The sequence below is a fragment of the Choristoneura fumiferana genome, chromosome 26, assembly GCF_025370935.1.
Source record: "Choristoneura fumiferana chromosome 26, NRCan_CFum_1, whole genome shotgun sequence".
Classification (NCBI taxonomy): Eukaryota; Metazoa; Arthropoda; class Insecta; order Lepidoptera; family Tortricidae; genus Choristoneura; species Choristoneura fumiferana.
In genome coordinates, this window is record NC_133497.1 from 7,077,394 (window position 1) to 7,095,331 (window position 17,938).

Below are 17,938 nucleotides of genomic sequence, written 5' to 3' on the forward strand. Positions count from 1 at the left end.
GGTAAGCGCGTTTTCGTAAATTGTGATTACATCCATAAGAGTACTTCCAAAACGTCAAAAAGAGTTCCACGTGATTACATAACTTCCGTCAATGGCGCTCGTTTCGACCCTGCATTTCCTTTAGCACTGTGTGTCAAGCGCGGTGTGGAGTGTCGATCGGTAAAATAGGATTTTAAGACATGTAAGTTTACCAAATTATATTAAAATTTGTGCTTCCTCCATGTGAAGGACCCATGAAATCTATTTTAAGTCACAAGTTGCAGTATATTTAAGCGTGAACTTGAGTTTTTCCTTACGTAATGTACTAATGGAATTATTCTCACGTGACCTTGCCCTATATTTTAGGGGTTCCATAATTTAAAAAATAATTGAATTAAGTTTTTAAACCCAGCGACACGGATTCAATTAATTCCTTAAAAAATCTCGTCGGCTTGACGCCGTGTTACCCGGTTAAAAGCAGTATTGATTAACGTCATTCATTGTATCTCGACTTAACATTAACAATACTTTTCTATTTTATTTTACCTTTTTTGTACTTTTACCGCCGGAATTTTGACTAATTATCCGCATTATCGATGTCAATATTTTTAACTATATAATTGAAACAAAAGACGGTTAGTTTATGTAAATTACTGTGCTTGTCAAAATGTTCGCCTTCAGTAAGACGTAACATCTTAAAGCGTGGTGAATTGACTTTTGGTACAGATTAGATTCCCTTGTATTTTTTCAGCATCTCATATACCAATAATCAGTAAATAGATAACAACAGTACGCAGTGATTATATACTCTTTGACAACAGTGAGTTCTTAGGTAGTTCTAGACAAATTAGTGAGAAAAACTATTGGTTCCCTGACTAAACAAATACAGTCATATTGAGACCTTTTGAATTGTGGTCTTGTGGTTGTGATTTATAAAAAATCCAGTTCAGTTTTTTACATTTGGAACAATTAATGAGAAAGTATAAGGTATTAAGAAAACATATTTAATATTTGCCTTGTCAAGGTAATTTTTTCAGTGTGAAAAGTAGTGTTGTAGTGTGAAAATTTATTCTTCATTGTCTTTTTTCTCTTTTGCACACTATGAAAAAAAATTCTTGACAAGGCAAATATTAAATATGTTTTCTTAATACCTTATACTTAATACTTTCTCATTTAAGTGTTCCAAATGTTGTAAAAAACTGAACTGGATTTTATAGTTTACCTGGATATGAAAATTTAATGTGGATGAATTTCACCTGCCTGGGTAAAAATGGTGTATTTCTACAATGACCATTGGACCTTATTAACATTTTGGTTGGTACAATTTACTTAATTAAATTGAGTCAACTTGCAGACAGTTTCTACCAGCATAATAGGTGATTTTGTAAGATGACTGACATAGTTACACCTCTTTTGTTACCAGAACTGTCTTAGCGCATGCTGAGGCCCATGTGTAACAATAAATTTAGAGCTCTGCAGGAACTTTTTTAAGATAATGCCATTGACAACAAATACTCTTAATTTTTGTGTAAGCGAATAATATATCTCTCTTTTGGGGCATCAGTGAGGTCAGTAGGCCAGGGCATCGGTCTCTGTGCCCTTTATGGTAAAGTCAGTACTGAGGCCATATTGTCTAAAGCATTGACATTTACAAAGGTGAAAATTATTTTAATTCCAAGTTTATTATACAATAAGGCCTCTGTTTTTAGTGTCAATAGATTTCAGTCATCCTATCCCAGGGGTCGGCTACCTTTTGAGTCAGAAGAGTTAAAAATTAGATTTACAACATTTTTTAAAGAGCCACAATTTTTTTTCTTCCTAACAATAAATAGTATGTGCATATATAAAGTTTGGAACTAAAGAGCCGCAGCTTCACGTCCAAAGAGCCACAGGTTGCCAACCCCTATCCTATCCCAATCAGAAAGCTTCCTGCTTGTTCTCAACATGACTTTAAAAATATGTAACTCCCACAATACCTTTGATATGTTAAAAATGTACACTTGTAAATATCAAAAGTCATGCTATTTTTACTCAAATGTTTTTTATAACTGTCCTTAAACTTCCTTTGCTTGTTGGCAACAGCCTTGCAACAGCGGGCATTACTTGGCACTTTGTTTATCAGTGTCAAATGCCTTTGTCACAATAATGAGGAACTTAATCAATCATCTATTCTAGCTGTACTTATTGTAAAAATATTATACAAACAATATTGAAACATGGTTCTAACTACAGCAGCCTGCCTGTGTTTCATTCAGTAGTTGCAGCATCCTTTTTTTAAATTTTCATTGAGGCCTTGAACACTCCAGGTGATTATGTCAGCTTCGTAGGTGTTCGCTTAGTTCTCTACACAAGGGAAGAAGTAGTAAATGCAAATGGGTTTGTCAGATGTCAGCTCTGAGAGCCAACGATTGACTTGGTCGTACACTAGGGACAAACTTAACTGTGGATGTGTCCACAGCACAAGTTTAGTCAAGTTTAAAAGTTACTGTGACCCTGTTAAAGAGACCGCATGTGTTGATCCACACTGTTTTTTTTATAACAGCCTTTGTATCATGATTCAAGCATATAAAACTTTAACTTTGACTTTGAGAACCGCCAACCGCCAGGGAGTCGCGATACACAGGTTGATAAACACCGACCTAAGCAATGGTGTGTATCGTTTCAGAATAATGTTCTCCTCACTTCTGGAAGCGGCCAAAAGCTCGCCGTTCCACGGGCCGCTTACTCCGGCGCGCTGCGATGCGCCCGCCCAGGTCAGTACACAGCTGCCATCTAGGCCACCCTTATGGTGATTTTCTGCCGGCGAGGCAAGACGGACGAGGCGAGACGAGCATTGAAATTTGTAGGTATGGGGGCGCCCGCGGGGGGCGCTTGAGAATGCTCGCTCGTAGAAAATCACCATAAAGCTTAAAACCCACTGACAGAGGTGGCGGAGCGGTGCGACGCGGCGCGGAGGCGGTACCGATTTTAACTAATATTCGAGCTAACATGAAAGCGTCCACATTGAATACCGCGCGGGATTAAAGCGTTCTATGTGGACTCTTTCGTATTGGCTCGAATATTACAACCGGTGCCGCTTCCGCGCCGCGTCGGCCCGCTCCGCCACCGCTGTCAATGCGTTTTAAGCTTTAGCCATCTAGACGCCAAGGGCGAGTCATGCCTTTGACGCCCTTTTAAATACCACAAGGGATAAAACGACAGGTCGTATTTGTTAGACATGGAACACTCATATGAGATCATCAGATCAAAATCAGATCAGATGAGTCTATAAAAGTTAATAATGTTAAGTCTAGTTTTCCTTTAGATCGATAACGGTAGGTATTCAAAGTACTTTTTCACGACACTGCTCGAAAATGTGGCCATAAATAACCTAAATCGAGTATATATAATAAACAGCACTATCTCATCTTGTAATTATTAGCCTTTATATATCAACTCTATATTTATTTTGGACGTATATTATATGTACGATATAATTATGTATGTACATGTATTGCTGTTACGATGCACCACCTGTTGTAAACTATACTTCTTTCTGTAAAAAAGGTTGCCTGGAAGAGATCGCTCTTAAGCGATAAGGCCGCCTATTGCTCACCTTGTAAATAATATACTATGGGTACAATAAAGAGTCCATGAGCCGACTTATTTATGGCTCGCAAAGTACGACAACAATGTAACACATTACGAAAACAACTCTTATCAATTACATATATTTCATAATACGATACGACTTTTTTGAATATAATTTCTGAATTTAATTCCTGGCGTGCTGTGCTGGCGTGCGGGAGGGGTGACACTATTTTTATTTCTTCGCAGTGATCGTGAAAAGCACAATGTTTAGTCTCGGCCAAAAGTGCAATACTCGTTCATCTATTGCTTACTTTCGTGCCTCTACAACAACGTACTATAAGTGGTTAAGTTGAGCTGGCGCGCCCGGCGTCTGAAACAGAAATACCCTATTTCTTAGCTAAAGAACTTATTCTAATCCCTATGTAGTTATCAGTTACATATTGCCCAATGATGAGAACTCATACCGGAGGGGAGCTGTCGCGCGCCCGCCCCGCGTCGACCAATCCCAGCGTCCCGCCGCTAGCGGCGCGTGGCCGGGGCGGACGAGCGGCAGAGGTGCCCTGTGACCATAGATTATGAGAGCTGAGGGCTAACCTAAAATCAGTACCTAATTCAAAGAAAAACGGTGATCATCAGTCCCAGTTTTCTTAAACTATAACTTATGTTAGTTTAAATTGGTTTGTTTAGGGGATGGCTGCGTCGGCGGCGCCAGTCGGAGACTCCTGCGAGTTCGGCTCCACCAAGTACTTCGCGCTATGCGGGCTGGGCGGTATCCTCTCATGCGGTAAGTAGTGTCTTCTAGTTTTGACTTATGATGTTTCTAAAGCTGGGTTGGACGTCAGCGGACAGCGGAGCAGCGAGCATGTTTTCTGTTCATTGCGCGGCAGAGACGCTCGCTGCACGCTGGTTACCTGGCAGCCCATGCAACGAATAGAAAAGATGCTCGCCGCGCCGCTGCCCGCTGTCATCCAGTTCGCGGCCTAAGTGTAAGTAAGTTTCGTTTGATCGTTACATAGTTTTACAGTGACGCTTACCGTCCTGTTGTTAAATGGGCTCTTATTTATCTTATTTAGCAGCTAGCGTGGTTTTTTCGCGGTACATATACATATATATGGCAACTTCTTTTTTTTTGCCTTCTTTTGTTTGACCTTGCTTTTTAATGCTGCCAGCGACCAATTTTTGACTGGCAGGGAAATTGCAGCGTTTATAAGGAAAAGGTATTCGGCTGTTACAAAAAAAAAACTAAAATAAATAAATATCATGGGACACTTGACACCAATTGATCTAGTACCAAACTAAGCAAAGCTTGTACTATGGATATATGGATAAGTACTAGCAACGGATAAACATATCTACTTTAAAAATTATACATCCAAGACTTTAGAACAAATATTCATATTATTCATACGAATATCTGCCCCGTCCGGGAATTAACCGGGAAAGAACTATTTTTATTATCATAAAAAATTAGCAATAAATTGCTCTTGTCTATCAAATAAGTTTTTGACTTTCCAATTTACACTTATCATGGAACCAACAAAAGGGAATAACCTTTCCCATAAAATTAACTTGTTGGCTGCCCACTATACTTAACCTAGTGTTGCTCCCCGTCCCATACAAATTTAGGGATCCCACCGGTGATTCTCATGGCAGCCATCTTGTTAATAACCACAGGGATTCCGCTGTCAAAGAATGCACTTTTTTTTGTTTCGGTTTGCAGCTAAAATAATGACAAATAAATATCACGGGACAATTCACACCAATTACCCTAGTCCCAAAGTAAGCTTAACAAAGCTTTCAAATTGCCATAGCTTAATTTGCTACAGCAAGCTAAGCTGCCGTAGATTCTCCGGTTCCGGTTGTTGTTGTTGTTTCTTTAAAAAAATATGGCTCTGTCCATTGGAGGACAATTTTGCCAGTGTCTAGTAGTTTTTGCCGTTGTACGGTAAAAAAAATCTAGAAAACGAAATATGAGAGGTAATGGTGGATGAACGATGACAGCGCGAATGAAAAGAATATGAAGGAAGACTGAAAACTTAAAAATTATTTTAATATTCAGAACATGATTTTGATTAGACTCCGGTTCCGGTTATTTCGATCAATTTTAAACACGACAATTGCCATGGCAATTTCAAAACGCCACTGTTATCCAACACGAAACCCGCTGTTAAATTCTGTTGTCACGGCGAACTTCACTCTGCGCAGTTGGTTACATAAGGCAGGCTATTACCGCGCGGCAATGAACTCGGTTGGACGGCTGCCATCTGCCGCGGCACTGGAATTATGTTACTGGTACAAAGTCATTGGCGGCATGCGCTCTTGCTATACTGATATTTATATATTTGGTATACTGATATAGCTTGACACGTGACGTGAGTTCACGGACCTAAAGACCAGTTTAGATCTGCAAGAAAAATCGTGCAAATTGTTACCAGCACCAACCAATGTCTGACACAACAAGCGTGCATAAATATCTGATACGACTTTATTTCTAGGGCCGGTAGGACGTGTCAGATATTTTTGAACGCTCCGCTGTGGCAGATATTAATACAGGTGACTACCGCGGTGAATCGGAATTGGAATCATCCCAGCCTAGCACAGGCCTCATCTCAGAATGAGAGGGCTTGGGCTTGAGGGGAATTCGAATAATCCTCGTTAGCATAAAAAAACAGCTAATTTAAAAACTTTTTTAACTTCGTAATTAAAAGATTAAAAAATTACCGAGTAGCCAACCTTTACTGGTTTATCATGAAATTATTTTAATTTCAATTAAATCTTGTACTGCACCCACTCACCCGCTGATACAAAAATGTTAGTATTGACGATAAGGCTGCAGTGATAGGGTTCGGATCAGCGGTAATCCGCGATAGTGCGTGTTCAATCACGATCGCAGACAAGGTCAGATAGCGCTATCTGTGTGTCAATATGTTAAACTTACCCTCTGTTGCGTAACTTGTTGATTAATTACACACTAAGAAAAATCTATCTATAAATAAATTAATCTCTTGTCTCTTATACTCGTAAAGAGTCCCACAATATTTGAAAACCGTAGTATCACTGTATGACTTCCCGCAAAAACAAAGGCATTAAATTTTTCATTAAAATGCGAGTGTGCAAACCCTATTTCTGTAACCCTTATAGGATTACTTTGCTGTATGTCCGTCTGTCAAAACCCTTTTTCTCAGGAACGCTTGGAGGTATCAACCTAAAATTAATATCATTAATATTCAGGCATTGGAGAATTAAAAAATCAAACTTCTAAATCAAGGCTATCAAAAGATACAGTCATTAAAGAAAGTGTTTCCATGCATATTGCCGAGGAATCAAAACAGCTTAGGGTCTAGGGTACCTCCAGTTAATAATGTAATGCCCAATGATGAGAACTCATGCCGGAGGGGAGCTGTCGCGCGCCCGCCCCGCGTCGACCAATTCCAATGTCCCGCCGCTCGCGGCGCGTGGCCGGGGCGGACAAGCGGCAGAGGTGCCCTGTGACCATAGATTATGAGAGCTGAGGGCCGACTTTTTTTAGGACATCAACCAATCAATTAAATCAACCGACATCCACCTACTCCTGGGTAAAGGCACTGCTGTGAATTTTCACGCCACTTTGCCTGCTCCTGTGCTAGTCTCATCCACAGATTACCAAAAATGTCATAAAAAAAATTATAATTTTATTATTATTATTTTTTTATTCGACTGGAAGGCAAACGAGCAAGTGGGTCTCCTGGTGGTAAGAGATCACCACCGCCCATAAACATCTGAAACACCAGGGATATTGCAGATGCGTTGCCAACCTAGAGGCCTAAGATGGAATACCTCAAGTGCCAGTAGTTAATATAAGGGATTTTTAGAGACATATGTATTGTTGTCAGGTATCACCCACACGGCGGTGGTACCCCTCGACCTGGTGAAATGCCGGCTGCAGGTGGACGCCGACAAATACAAGAACGTGGTCAACGGCTTCCGCGTGTCCGTGCGCGAGGAGGGCTTCCGCGGACTCGCCAAGGGCTGGGCGCCCACTTTCATCGGGTACTCGCTACAGGTATTACAGCGAAACAAAATAATGTTATCGTAAATAATAAAACCCTTTTTAATATATCTTATACTAGCTTTTGCCCGCAGCTTCGCTCGCGCAGAATTAGTATGTAGTTTAAAACCTTTTTGATCCCACGGGAACCATACATTATTTTGGGATAAAAAGTAGCCTACTTATATTTAAATCCAGAGTATATATTACCTGTGTGCCAAATTTTATGCAAATCCGCTCAGTAGTTTTTGCGTGAAAGAGTAACAAACATTCATCCATACAAACTTTCGCGTTTATAGTATTAAGCAATTCTTATACGAGTATATTATGGGGATCTCGAAAAGGGCTCTAACGATTTCGATGAAATTTGTATTTAGTAGGGTCGTAAATATTCGAGCGTTTCAACCGTCGGTTAAACGTCATTACCATCCCACGTTTATAAGCACAACCCAAGGACAAGTTGCTAAAATTTGATCACGCTAGATTTACGATCGGTAATTGTCTTTAGTTTTGACAAAAAAATAACCACGAGCATCATCTCTTTCAATAGTAATTGCTGAAACGGTAATGACGAAAAAAAAACTGCGGGTTTTCGGGGACGAACAATCGATCTAGTTTGGACTTATCTCTGACTTTGTAATAATATACTACTCTAAGAAAAATAGGGGCCACGTGAGTTTCATTGGTTTACGAATGTACTAGTAAATATGAGAATGAAGATGTATTATCAAAAGTTGATAAAAAAGCAAACATATTTCTGATTTCATTTTACTGATGAAACTAAATGGCCCTTATTTTCTTTTGACTTAAATGCGAAAGTTTGTAAGTATGTTTGTTACTTCTTCACGCTGAAACGGCTGGACGGAATTGGATAAAATTTGGCAAAAAGTTAGTTTATAACCTGGATTAAAACATACTTTTTATCCCGATATTTCCACGGGATAGCGATAAAATCATGAAATTTCAACCGCTGGGTTTAGAGTTGAAATTTTGGACACTTGAACAACTTAACACAACCTCAATAAAGACAATGATATAAACTTTGGGATTTCCCAGGAGAATTTTGTAAAATCCCGGAATTTCAATTGTATCTACCAGATCGAATAGTTTACGCGTGCGAAGCCGTGGGCGCCGGGCAAACTAGTAAAATATAAACCAGAAAAAAAAACAATGATTATTCTTAAATACCAATTGTTCCTGCCGAACAACCATGTTGACAACTTTTGATATGAGACGAGACACCTGATCGCTCCACCGATTCCCATTGCCTTCTTCCCGCAATATTAACCCGCTCGTCTCCTCAGGGTCTCTGCAAGTTCGGCCTGTACGAGGTGTTCAAAGTACAGTACAACAATATGCTGGATGAAGAGACGGCGTACACTTATCGTACGTTCGTGTACCTCGCTGCCTCGGCGTCGGCTGAGTTCTTCGCTGACATCGCACTGTCGCCGCTCGAGGCCGCTAAGGTAAGGCCCCTGAAGTACATTTTTCCTTTTCCTAAAAACTTCTTTAGTTGTGTTTTCTTTTTAAATGGAATCAAATCTAGAAATATACGGTATACCTAAAAAAAAAGATTTTTTTAAATTGGTTCACAAATGACGGAGTTCTGAAAATACAACCGAATTGAGGATCATCCGTTTTTGGAATTGGTTAAAAAAAATTATTAAAGAATTAGGAGTTTCAATAATTGGGGTAGGCTTAGTCAACAGCCATGTTCTTGAATACGAGTACATGAATCGTCGTTGATGTGCCATATAGCGATTTTTCTATGACGTTTATTTAAAGCTATGAAACAATACATTCTATGAATTTTTGAGGTTTTAATAATGATGTAGTTCCAGCAACTATTATCTATTCTGTGGTTCTAGTTGTACAGTCAGCAGCAAAAATAGATGAGCAGTTATGATGCTGAAAATCACCTAAACACTCTTATTACCTTAGCAGTACTGCTAAGGTAATAAGAGTGTTTAGTTCATTTTGAGCACCATACCCAGTCATACACTTGTGCCGACTGTACATCGTGTACATAAACGGTGTCGCTCAGGTCCGCATCCAGACCATGCCCGGGTTCGCCAACACACTGCGCGAGGCGTGGCCCAAGATGGTCCAGAACGAGGGCGTGGGCACGTTCTACAAGGGGCTGGTGCCGCTCTGGGGCCGACAGATCCCCTACACCATGATGAAGTTCGCCTGCTTCGAGAAGACCGTCGAGCTGCTTTACAAGGTAACAACTTTTTTTACCGAATACATTTTAGAGATGATGTTTACAATTAAAAAAAAATGCTGTTTATTTCAATAAAAAATTACATGTACATTTCATTAATTAACTACTAATCCTTAATTAATAGGATTGTTGCAGTCAATGTTTATAATTTTACTTGATTATTTGGAATGAATGGATACAATATTTATAATTTTAATATTTTACTCTGAGTAGGTAGGTAAGTATACAATTTTTATTTAAGGAGGTAGGTTAATTCCGTTTCACAATCATAAAACCGGTCGTGAGGAGCGATTCCATTTGTTAATAAAATAAAATAAATAAATATTCCGCCATTCGCATTGTCTATGCTATAGACCATTTCACAAAATGAAAAAAGTAAAAAATAAATAAAGCTAATTGTTTATCATAAGAAGCAGGGATCGGACGGTTTACCGTCATTGTTCGCAATATCGTGAACATGATTCCAAAATTAATCTATAGGTTAATCAATTTCTTGAAATTACATTTGAATTTCTGCAAATAACAGTTTACACAGCTTCTAAATTAATACCTTACTTAATGTTAATAAAAGTAGCAGTTGCTCTAATCAAAAAACTTGGAAATAGACTTGTTTGTTTTCTTAATAAATGTACATTTATTAATACATATTTGTATTATTAATTTACTGGAAATCGAAATTAAATCTCAGGTACGAAATTAATTATTTGTTTATCTGACAATGACGCTAATCCGTCCGATCCCTAATCAGAACGCAGGTTAACAATGATTAAAGGTCGGGGTATGTGTGAAACACACTTGTAGCAGAAAGTCCTGCTCTTCAATAACATAAATAAATGATACCTACCTATAGATGTAGTGAAAAAAGTTTTTACACAGGCCAAATCAAAATCAATCTTATGCTAATGTCATAAAGACTGATATGGAAAAGCTTTTCTCACTTTAACTATACATTGAATAACATTTGAATTCCAAGTGTGCTAGTAACATGCAACATGCATGCATGTGTGCATGTCTCAGTTTGTATTTTCGATATGGTTTCACGGGATACCCGTAAAAGTAACAAATTTGGAGTTGCAATAAAAAATACAAAAATACTCCAAAAAACCAATCATAATGTGGTAACTTTAACGTAACGTTGTTCTGTCCAGCACGTGGTGCCCAAGCCGCGCGCGGAGTGCTCCAAGGGCGAGCAGCTGGTGGTGACGTTCGCCGCGGGCTACATCGCCGGCGTGTTCTGCGCCATCGTGTCGCACCCGGCCGACACCGTCGTCTCCAAGCTGAACCAGGTACGATACTCAAACATCTAAGGTGCGGACCTGACATACTACGAGTATTCAAAACCCGGCGCCACACCACGCTTCCACACGCCATACAACGTGTGTCAGTACTAATCAGTCCTATATAAATAATGAAAATAATTTATTGCATAAAAAACTTATAAACAAGAGTCTACGGATCCTGTGCTAGGAGTCCCTGTGTTACAGGATCCAGGTAGGAAATAAGACTCGCAAATGTGATGAAAAACATTGTATGTCGCACGGGCGGTACTAGAATTACGAACATCGACTTATTAAAGCCCTGTCTTCGACTTCGGGCTTCTAATAGACTCTCGTTCGTAATTCCTTATTTACCGCCCTTAAGACACCATGTACTATATAATAATAATCATCTTTATTTCAAGTAACTGTGACTCATTTTGTTAGTAGACAGACTTATTCCTAGAGTTAGTAATAGAATATGAAATTACACAGAAGTGTGGAGTTGCCATCCACTTTCTCAACAGCGGCGAGTCCCACCGCTCAGTCAGTGCGCTTAGGATTCTATTTGGGCTGACGCGGTTACGGGCATGGAGCGATGCGCATCTCTTACGAATGATGACACTTACTACTGCTAATTTTGGCTATTTATGCACTTGACTGTACCTAGTACGTATTGTGGGTAAGGGCGTAAGATGGATTTCCCTGTCTCGCAGACAGGTCTTTATAAGTTGATGATTGTGTATTCCAGGACAAGACGGCGACTGTGGGCTCGATCGTGGGCAAACTCGGCTTTGCGGGCGTGTGGAAGGGTCTCGGACCCAGGATCATCATGATCGGTACCCTCACCGCGCTGCAGTGGTTCATCTATGACGCCGTCAAGGTAACAGAAACATCTGTTTTTTTTATACATACTACATCGTTATTTTTCAGATTTTAATTTGAACGGTCACACTTGCTCATTATTTTGGGACAAATTGCTGTCTCGATTTGCTTAACCTCTTCATTGCCACAAAACAAACGGTGACGTACTCTGTACGCCACAGAAAAACCAGCGACAAATCCACTTGATTTTTAATTCCATTGCAGAAGGATTAATTTCGAGTCGAATGTTGGTCATGTATAGACGACCGTAGCGTGTGAGGCATTCCATTCGCTGTCACGACTAGATGACTTGGGCGGTGTCTGTTAAAGACCGTGTTATTTATTGTATGTGCAAACTAGGTTTTCGCAATACATACCCAGCTGTGTTACCTCAATCTATGTAATTACTGTTCATCTCTATGATTAAGAAATTTACCCAATTGTTCCTACCGACTCACTCTGTGGACATCACTTGTATGAGACTTACCTTTAAAAATAAGTCATACACAGTCATATCACGCAACTCTAATGTTCTTTCTCCTTTCAGGTGTGGCTGAGGATGCCCCGCCCACCGCCAGCGGAGATGCCAGAGTCTATGCGCAAGCGACTAGAAGCCGAGGGCAAGCTGTAAACTAGTACCAAGACACTACCCTACAGTACTAAATGATTAAGCAACCGACACATACTTACTATCACAAACTTGACTCAAATTCAAGTGAGTGTTAAATATTTAGTACTATAGGAAGGATAGAATAATAACGCCGCAACCACGACCAGCCTGCGTACAGGAACTGTTCAAACACGGAGGAACTCCGGAATTGCCTGAATTACTGAGACGTCGTTAGGATACGACATGTTTAATGTAATATTTACATTCCCATGTTAAGTTGTAATACAAGCGGAGATGCAGTTGCTGCGTTCTACGTGTTTGCGTCGTGGACCGGTTGGAATGTTCCGTACACCGCCACCATTGTATTAAATAGATACCCAATGTGATTACCAATGTTACAGTATATAAGCGTAAACGATCATGTTAATTTATTTTTAAATAAATTATATTTTTATTTATTTATTCCGTTTATTTAATCGAAATCTTAAAATTTTGTGTGGCAGGAATAGCTTTTCAAATTCTTATTGACGTTGAAAAAGGTACTTAATGTACTTGTTAAAATTGAACTGCCAGCCTGTCTTTCCATTCTGTTCTTCGCACGGAAGAATTAATGTAAGTAGTTGATCGTTGAATGAGAAACGATAATAAATACATCTCACAAAACTATTTGTTTCAATTTAGTAAACATGTAACGTAAATATCTCTGCTTGCCTTAGTGCAAGAACGCAATTATGTGGTCAACCATTAGTAGCCTTAGGGCCTACAGGGCCGTCTTTTACTTATTAGAGGCCCTGGGCACAACATGCTGAATGCATTCGGTAACCCTGATTTACAGGCGAGAGTTGTGAAGCTATCGGTTATCGTTTGGTAATGGAGTACGGACTAGGGGGCCCCAATCCATTGCGGGGTCCTGGGCAGTGCCCAGTGGGGAAAAAGGGCCTACGCTAGCTGGCGCGGATGCGGGTACAGCGTGCAGTAGGGCTGCTCATACTATTTTTATATAGGCGTCCACCTGCTCCGCGGAAACCGCGCCAGCTAGGGTAGGCCCTTAGTGGCGGCTCTTTGAGTTCGATAAACTGTAGAAATAACTGCAAATCGTCACCAATGGCGTCTGGTACGCGATTTAGGGTCTCCTTTTTATGTCCACGCAATAAGAGCGAAAAAGGCGTCGGTAAACGCGTTACGTGTCGGCCGAGCCGATCGCCGTCTTTTTCGCTCTTATTGCGTGGACATAGTTTTTCGATTGGCTAAAGCCGATTCCGCGTTAATAGGTTTGGGGAGACTTACGCGCGAGTGCATGTGGACGCAATGTATGAGCCTCTAGTAGTACCTCAGGCCAATAGATTTACAAATCCGAAGCAGCGCCAGGCCACTAATTTTCATCATCATCATTCCAGCCTTAATGTACAATAGAATACAATAACTCTTTATTGAACACCAACACCTAGTAAGCAGTACAGAAAACACAGGTCTATGGAGATTTTCCAAGGTAAGCAATAGGCTGCCTTATCGTTATGTATGTTCTGCTGCTGGACGTCCAGTCCACAGCAGACTGTGTCCAGTCTCTTGGATTGAGGAAATTCACAATTTTTTTGTTTCCTCACAATGGTTTCTTATACCGTAAAGGTCATGGTAAATTTCAAATGCATACAATTTCGAAAAACTTAAAACATGCTAGGTAGCCAGAGTTTAAACCCACGATAGCATAGGCCTTTTAACCAGTTCCAGCTGAAGAACCACTCATATAATAAGTACAGATGTAGTACATAATGGTTTACTATCGTATTTAACCTCTTCACCGCCACAAAACAAACGAAGTGATGTGCTCTGTACGCCACAGAAAAACCAGCGACAAACCAACTTTATTTTTAATTCCACTTCAGAAGGATTAATTTCGTGTTGAATCTTGGTCATGTATAGATAGATGACCGTGGCGTGTGAGACATTCCATTGGTTGGCACGACTGGATGACTGGCGGTGAAGAGTTTAATAAAAAAAGTTTGTATTTATCGTGCACTCTCAATGAGGGCTATCGTTTTGTCTCACTAGATGGCGTACCGTCGCGTGAGGTTTTTAAGTATGGCTTTCAAAGTCTGTTATTACGGGCGTGAAAACAAAGTTTAGATTAAAATCAAATTCAATACGCCTTAAAACCGTACCATAAAAATATCGAGCATGCCACAGTGTTCCATAGTCCCCGTTTTGTTCGGAAAAAAGGGAGGACAAAGGTTTCCGAAAGACAAAACTGTCTCAAAACACAGATATTCATTGCCCCGGAACGCATATTTGCCATAATTAATTTCAGATATTGCAAAAAGCAAAAACATATTACTGTGAAAAATGCAAAAAAATAATAATAAAGAAAAAAAAACGGAATAAAATTAATTTGTATATTTCAAACAATTACAATAAATACATATTATTGCGCAACAAAGATTTATAATCTGAAGATGTACCTACCTATATTGGTAAATAAGAAAGACATTACAAGCCAGTTTAATTAACTGACGGTTACAAATTACAATCATTAACAACTGGTCGCTTTTGACAATGCAGTATAAAGATATGGAAAACTAAGAATAAGTACTTTCATTTTAAAACAAAACTGAGAACAAAGAATATTAAAATTTGCAAGACAAAACTTACATAGAACTACTAATTATTAGATAAATTAAATCATAATAATTCTTAGAATAACTAATAGTACAGTACAGTACCAAGTGAAGCAACTTTACACACAAATCCATAAGAATGGCACGATAACAAAAACTTACCCCCTTATTCATAAACGACAATCAAACCTATTTTAGTTAAAATGCCGCTAAAATTCGTTTGTCCTTATCTGTCACTTCGACATTTCTATTTGTTAGAAAGGGACAAAGCATTTGTTAGTTAACATAGGCTTGTTAAGTTTTATGAATAAGGGGGTTAATTACTAGTACGCTGTAGGTAACTAATTAAAACCAATTTTTACCATATGCCATTTCTTAATCATACAGAAAAAGATACGTACATTAAAAAAAAAACTTTACTTCTAAACTTTAGTATTTATAAAGACATGTCATCTTTGCTGTAGATGTGCGAATACGTAGGTAACAATATAGAAACCGTACCTACAAGTCAACCATATCAAATACAGGATAACAAAGACATTACGACTGAGCATAGCACAAAGAACAAAATTCCAACAAATGTAAATGGAACCTATAGCTAGTTTATTTTTATTTTTAACAGACTTCAATAAAGGAGGAGGTTCTATGTTCCAATGTTGTATTTTTTTTATTTTTTATTTTTTTACTCTTTTTATTACTCAGTCAATTGTGGACCGATTTTCAAAATTCTTTTTTTATTCGAAAGGGTACTCTTCTTAGGTGGTCCCATTGCCACCAAGTCAAGATCTGATGATGGGACCCTAGGAAAAAACCGGCCAAGAGCGTGTCGGACATAGGACCTTTCCAACGATACCCCACACTACAAGGTTGCATGAGAAAAAAAAATCACCCCCACTACGTCTATGGGCGGTACTGTAAACAATTTTTTTTAAATTTTTATTCTATTTTGTTGGCATAGCTTACATATATATTCGTGCAAAATTACAGCATTCTAGCATTTGATAGTCCCTGAACAAAGCCGCGGACGAACGGACAGACAGACAGACAGACATGGCGAAACTAAGGGTTCCGTTTTTGCCCTTTTGGCTACGGAACCCTAAAAACGAGGGCAAACCTCAAATTTTATAGGCACTTTATGGCGATTTTAGCATTAAGATAAGCATTTACATTCAGAAAGTATAATTTGGTAAACTGGACCTGATGAAGAAGACCGTAGATGACCAATGGAACTCTTCAAAGCTAAGTAATGCTCGCTCGTCTATAAACGATCATTATTAATATACCTAGATAAGCGACTAAGAAGGAGCTTTTAATGTTAATGATTCTTTCGAACTGATCTGATGCTGAAGCCGGAAGGTAGGCAACGGAACTCTGTTATAAAACAACGTAACTAACCCGTGTTTGGGCTTAATGGAATCGTGGAAGATGTACTTTTGCTACGAAACACTAAAAAGTGAGAAATAAAGAAAACTTTTAACAAAAAAGTAAAACAGACTCCAAAAAAATAACAAAAATGGAACCGACTATAAAACCTTGAAAATATTTTTCTAGGTACCTACTAGCTCCAATTCGGTGACAGCACGATCCAGCAGGATGGATTGAAACCCATAGTATGTAGTTGAGGTAGACGACTATTATTCCATTCCTGACTGACATGAGACATGACGTAATAATGAAGTAATGTTTGTCGAGGGGAGTCCAAGACAGAGGCCGTAGGCGATCCTCGCAACCAACAAGATGGCAGGCGTTCCGCCGTTTGGCAGTCGCCTTTTTGAGGTGGGCGAGCCCGAGCTGAGTACCTGTTCTCATTAGACAGGGAAATGTAAGGGGAGCCCAAGGGCGGCCCAAGCCTTGCGAGTTTGTGGTCCGTCCGGAAACGCAACTCAACCTCTGGACCGCAGACAAACGACAACAACAAGCGAGTGTGCGAAAACTACCCACACGCTCGGACCATACAAACTGCATCCGCCGCACCGTCTAAACCTGCGAACCCTGCCCGATCCCGGCCTCCCACCAGCGGGTCTCACCGGGAGGAGGCGGAGAACGCAGAGGAAAGCGGTGCGCGCCTAATGGTCGCACGCCGCGAAATGCCCTAGCTGCCCTAGGCAGCCTAGGTTTATAGCCGCCCCCCACCACCGCTCTAGTAGCGGAGGTGGGTAGCTTTAAACATCCCTTTTTAGGGCTATCCACCGCGCTAAAATGGCTCCACCCCCGACGCCCCCCGCCCCTCCGGACCCTACCGCTCGCAAGGCTACCCGACCGCGGATAGCTACGCCGATGCGGAAGCATAGGGTACAATTGGATGCGGCGAACATCAATGCTGTAAAGCGGGCGTTCCACGTCGTCCGTGCCGCGGGCCAGGGGATGGCGATCCCGCCCGCCTTTAGGAAAGCCATGGGGGAGCTGAACGTCAGACTCCCCCCCGCTGTTCCCGACGCTCAGCAACCATCGCCGCGCCCGGTGTCGCCAACGCCGGCGCCCGCGGATGCGGCAACCGCCGCACCACAGCCATTGCCGCCGCCTGCACCTCTCCCGCAGCGCACACCACCCCGCGGCCCCGCGACAAAAGCGAGGGCCGCGCGCACATCGCCCGCGCCCACGCCCGCCGCGCGGCGTTCACCGCCGCGCTCGCCGCCTACATCCAAGGCGCCGCCAGCGCCCCTCCGCTGCCGCCGCGCGTACCGGTGAAAAGCACGGAGAAATCCCGTGCTCGACACCGGCCCAGCGCGGCGCCTGAACCACCTACGTACGCGACGATCGCGGCTGCGCCGCCTATGCGTGCGCCCGCGCCTACGG

The 17,938-nt window shown here is 40.9% G+C and overlaps 1 protein-coding gene across 1 annotated transcript; it reads left to right on the forward strand.

Moving 5' to 3' along the window:
* Positions 1-72: 72 nt before the first annotated feature.
* Positions 73-12,992, forward strand: LOC141442581 (phosphate carrier protein, mitochondrial). Its single transcript, XM_074107597.1, has 9 exons — positions 73-181; positions 2,645-2,732; positions 4,237-4,333; positions 7,422-7,591; positions 8,881-9,042; positions 9,621-9,800; positions 10,949-11,086; positions 11,808-11,939; positions 12,468-12,992. The coding sequence occupies exons 2-9, from the start codon at positions 2,649-2,651 to the stop codon at positions 12,549-12,551; spliced, it is 1,047 nt and encodes a 348-aa protein (XP_073963698.1). The 5' UTR covers positions 73-181; positions 2,645-2,648; the 3' UTR covers positions 12,552-12,992.
* Positions 12,993-17,938: the final 4,946 nt, after the last annotated feature.

What these genes read in the sequence shown, in the direction of transcription:
- LOC141442581 (XM_074107597.1), top strand. Translation starts at nt 2,649, where the DNA reads ATGTTCTCCTCACTTCTGGAAGCGGCCAAAAGCTCGCCGTTCCACGGG. An exon ending in GGGCGGTATCCTCTCATGCG is followed by an intron (nt 4,334 to 7,421) that starts GTAAGTAGTGTC and finishes TATTGTTGTCAG; the next exon opens with GTATCACCCACACGGCGGTG. An exon ending in TCATCGGGTACTCGCTACAG is followed by an intron (nt 7,592 to 8,880) that starts GTATTACAGCGA and finishes TCGTCTCCTCAG; the next exon opens with GGTCTCTGCAAGTTCGGCCT.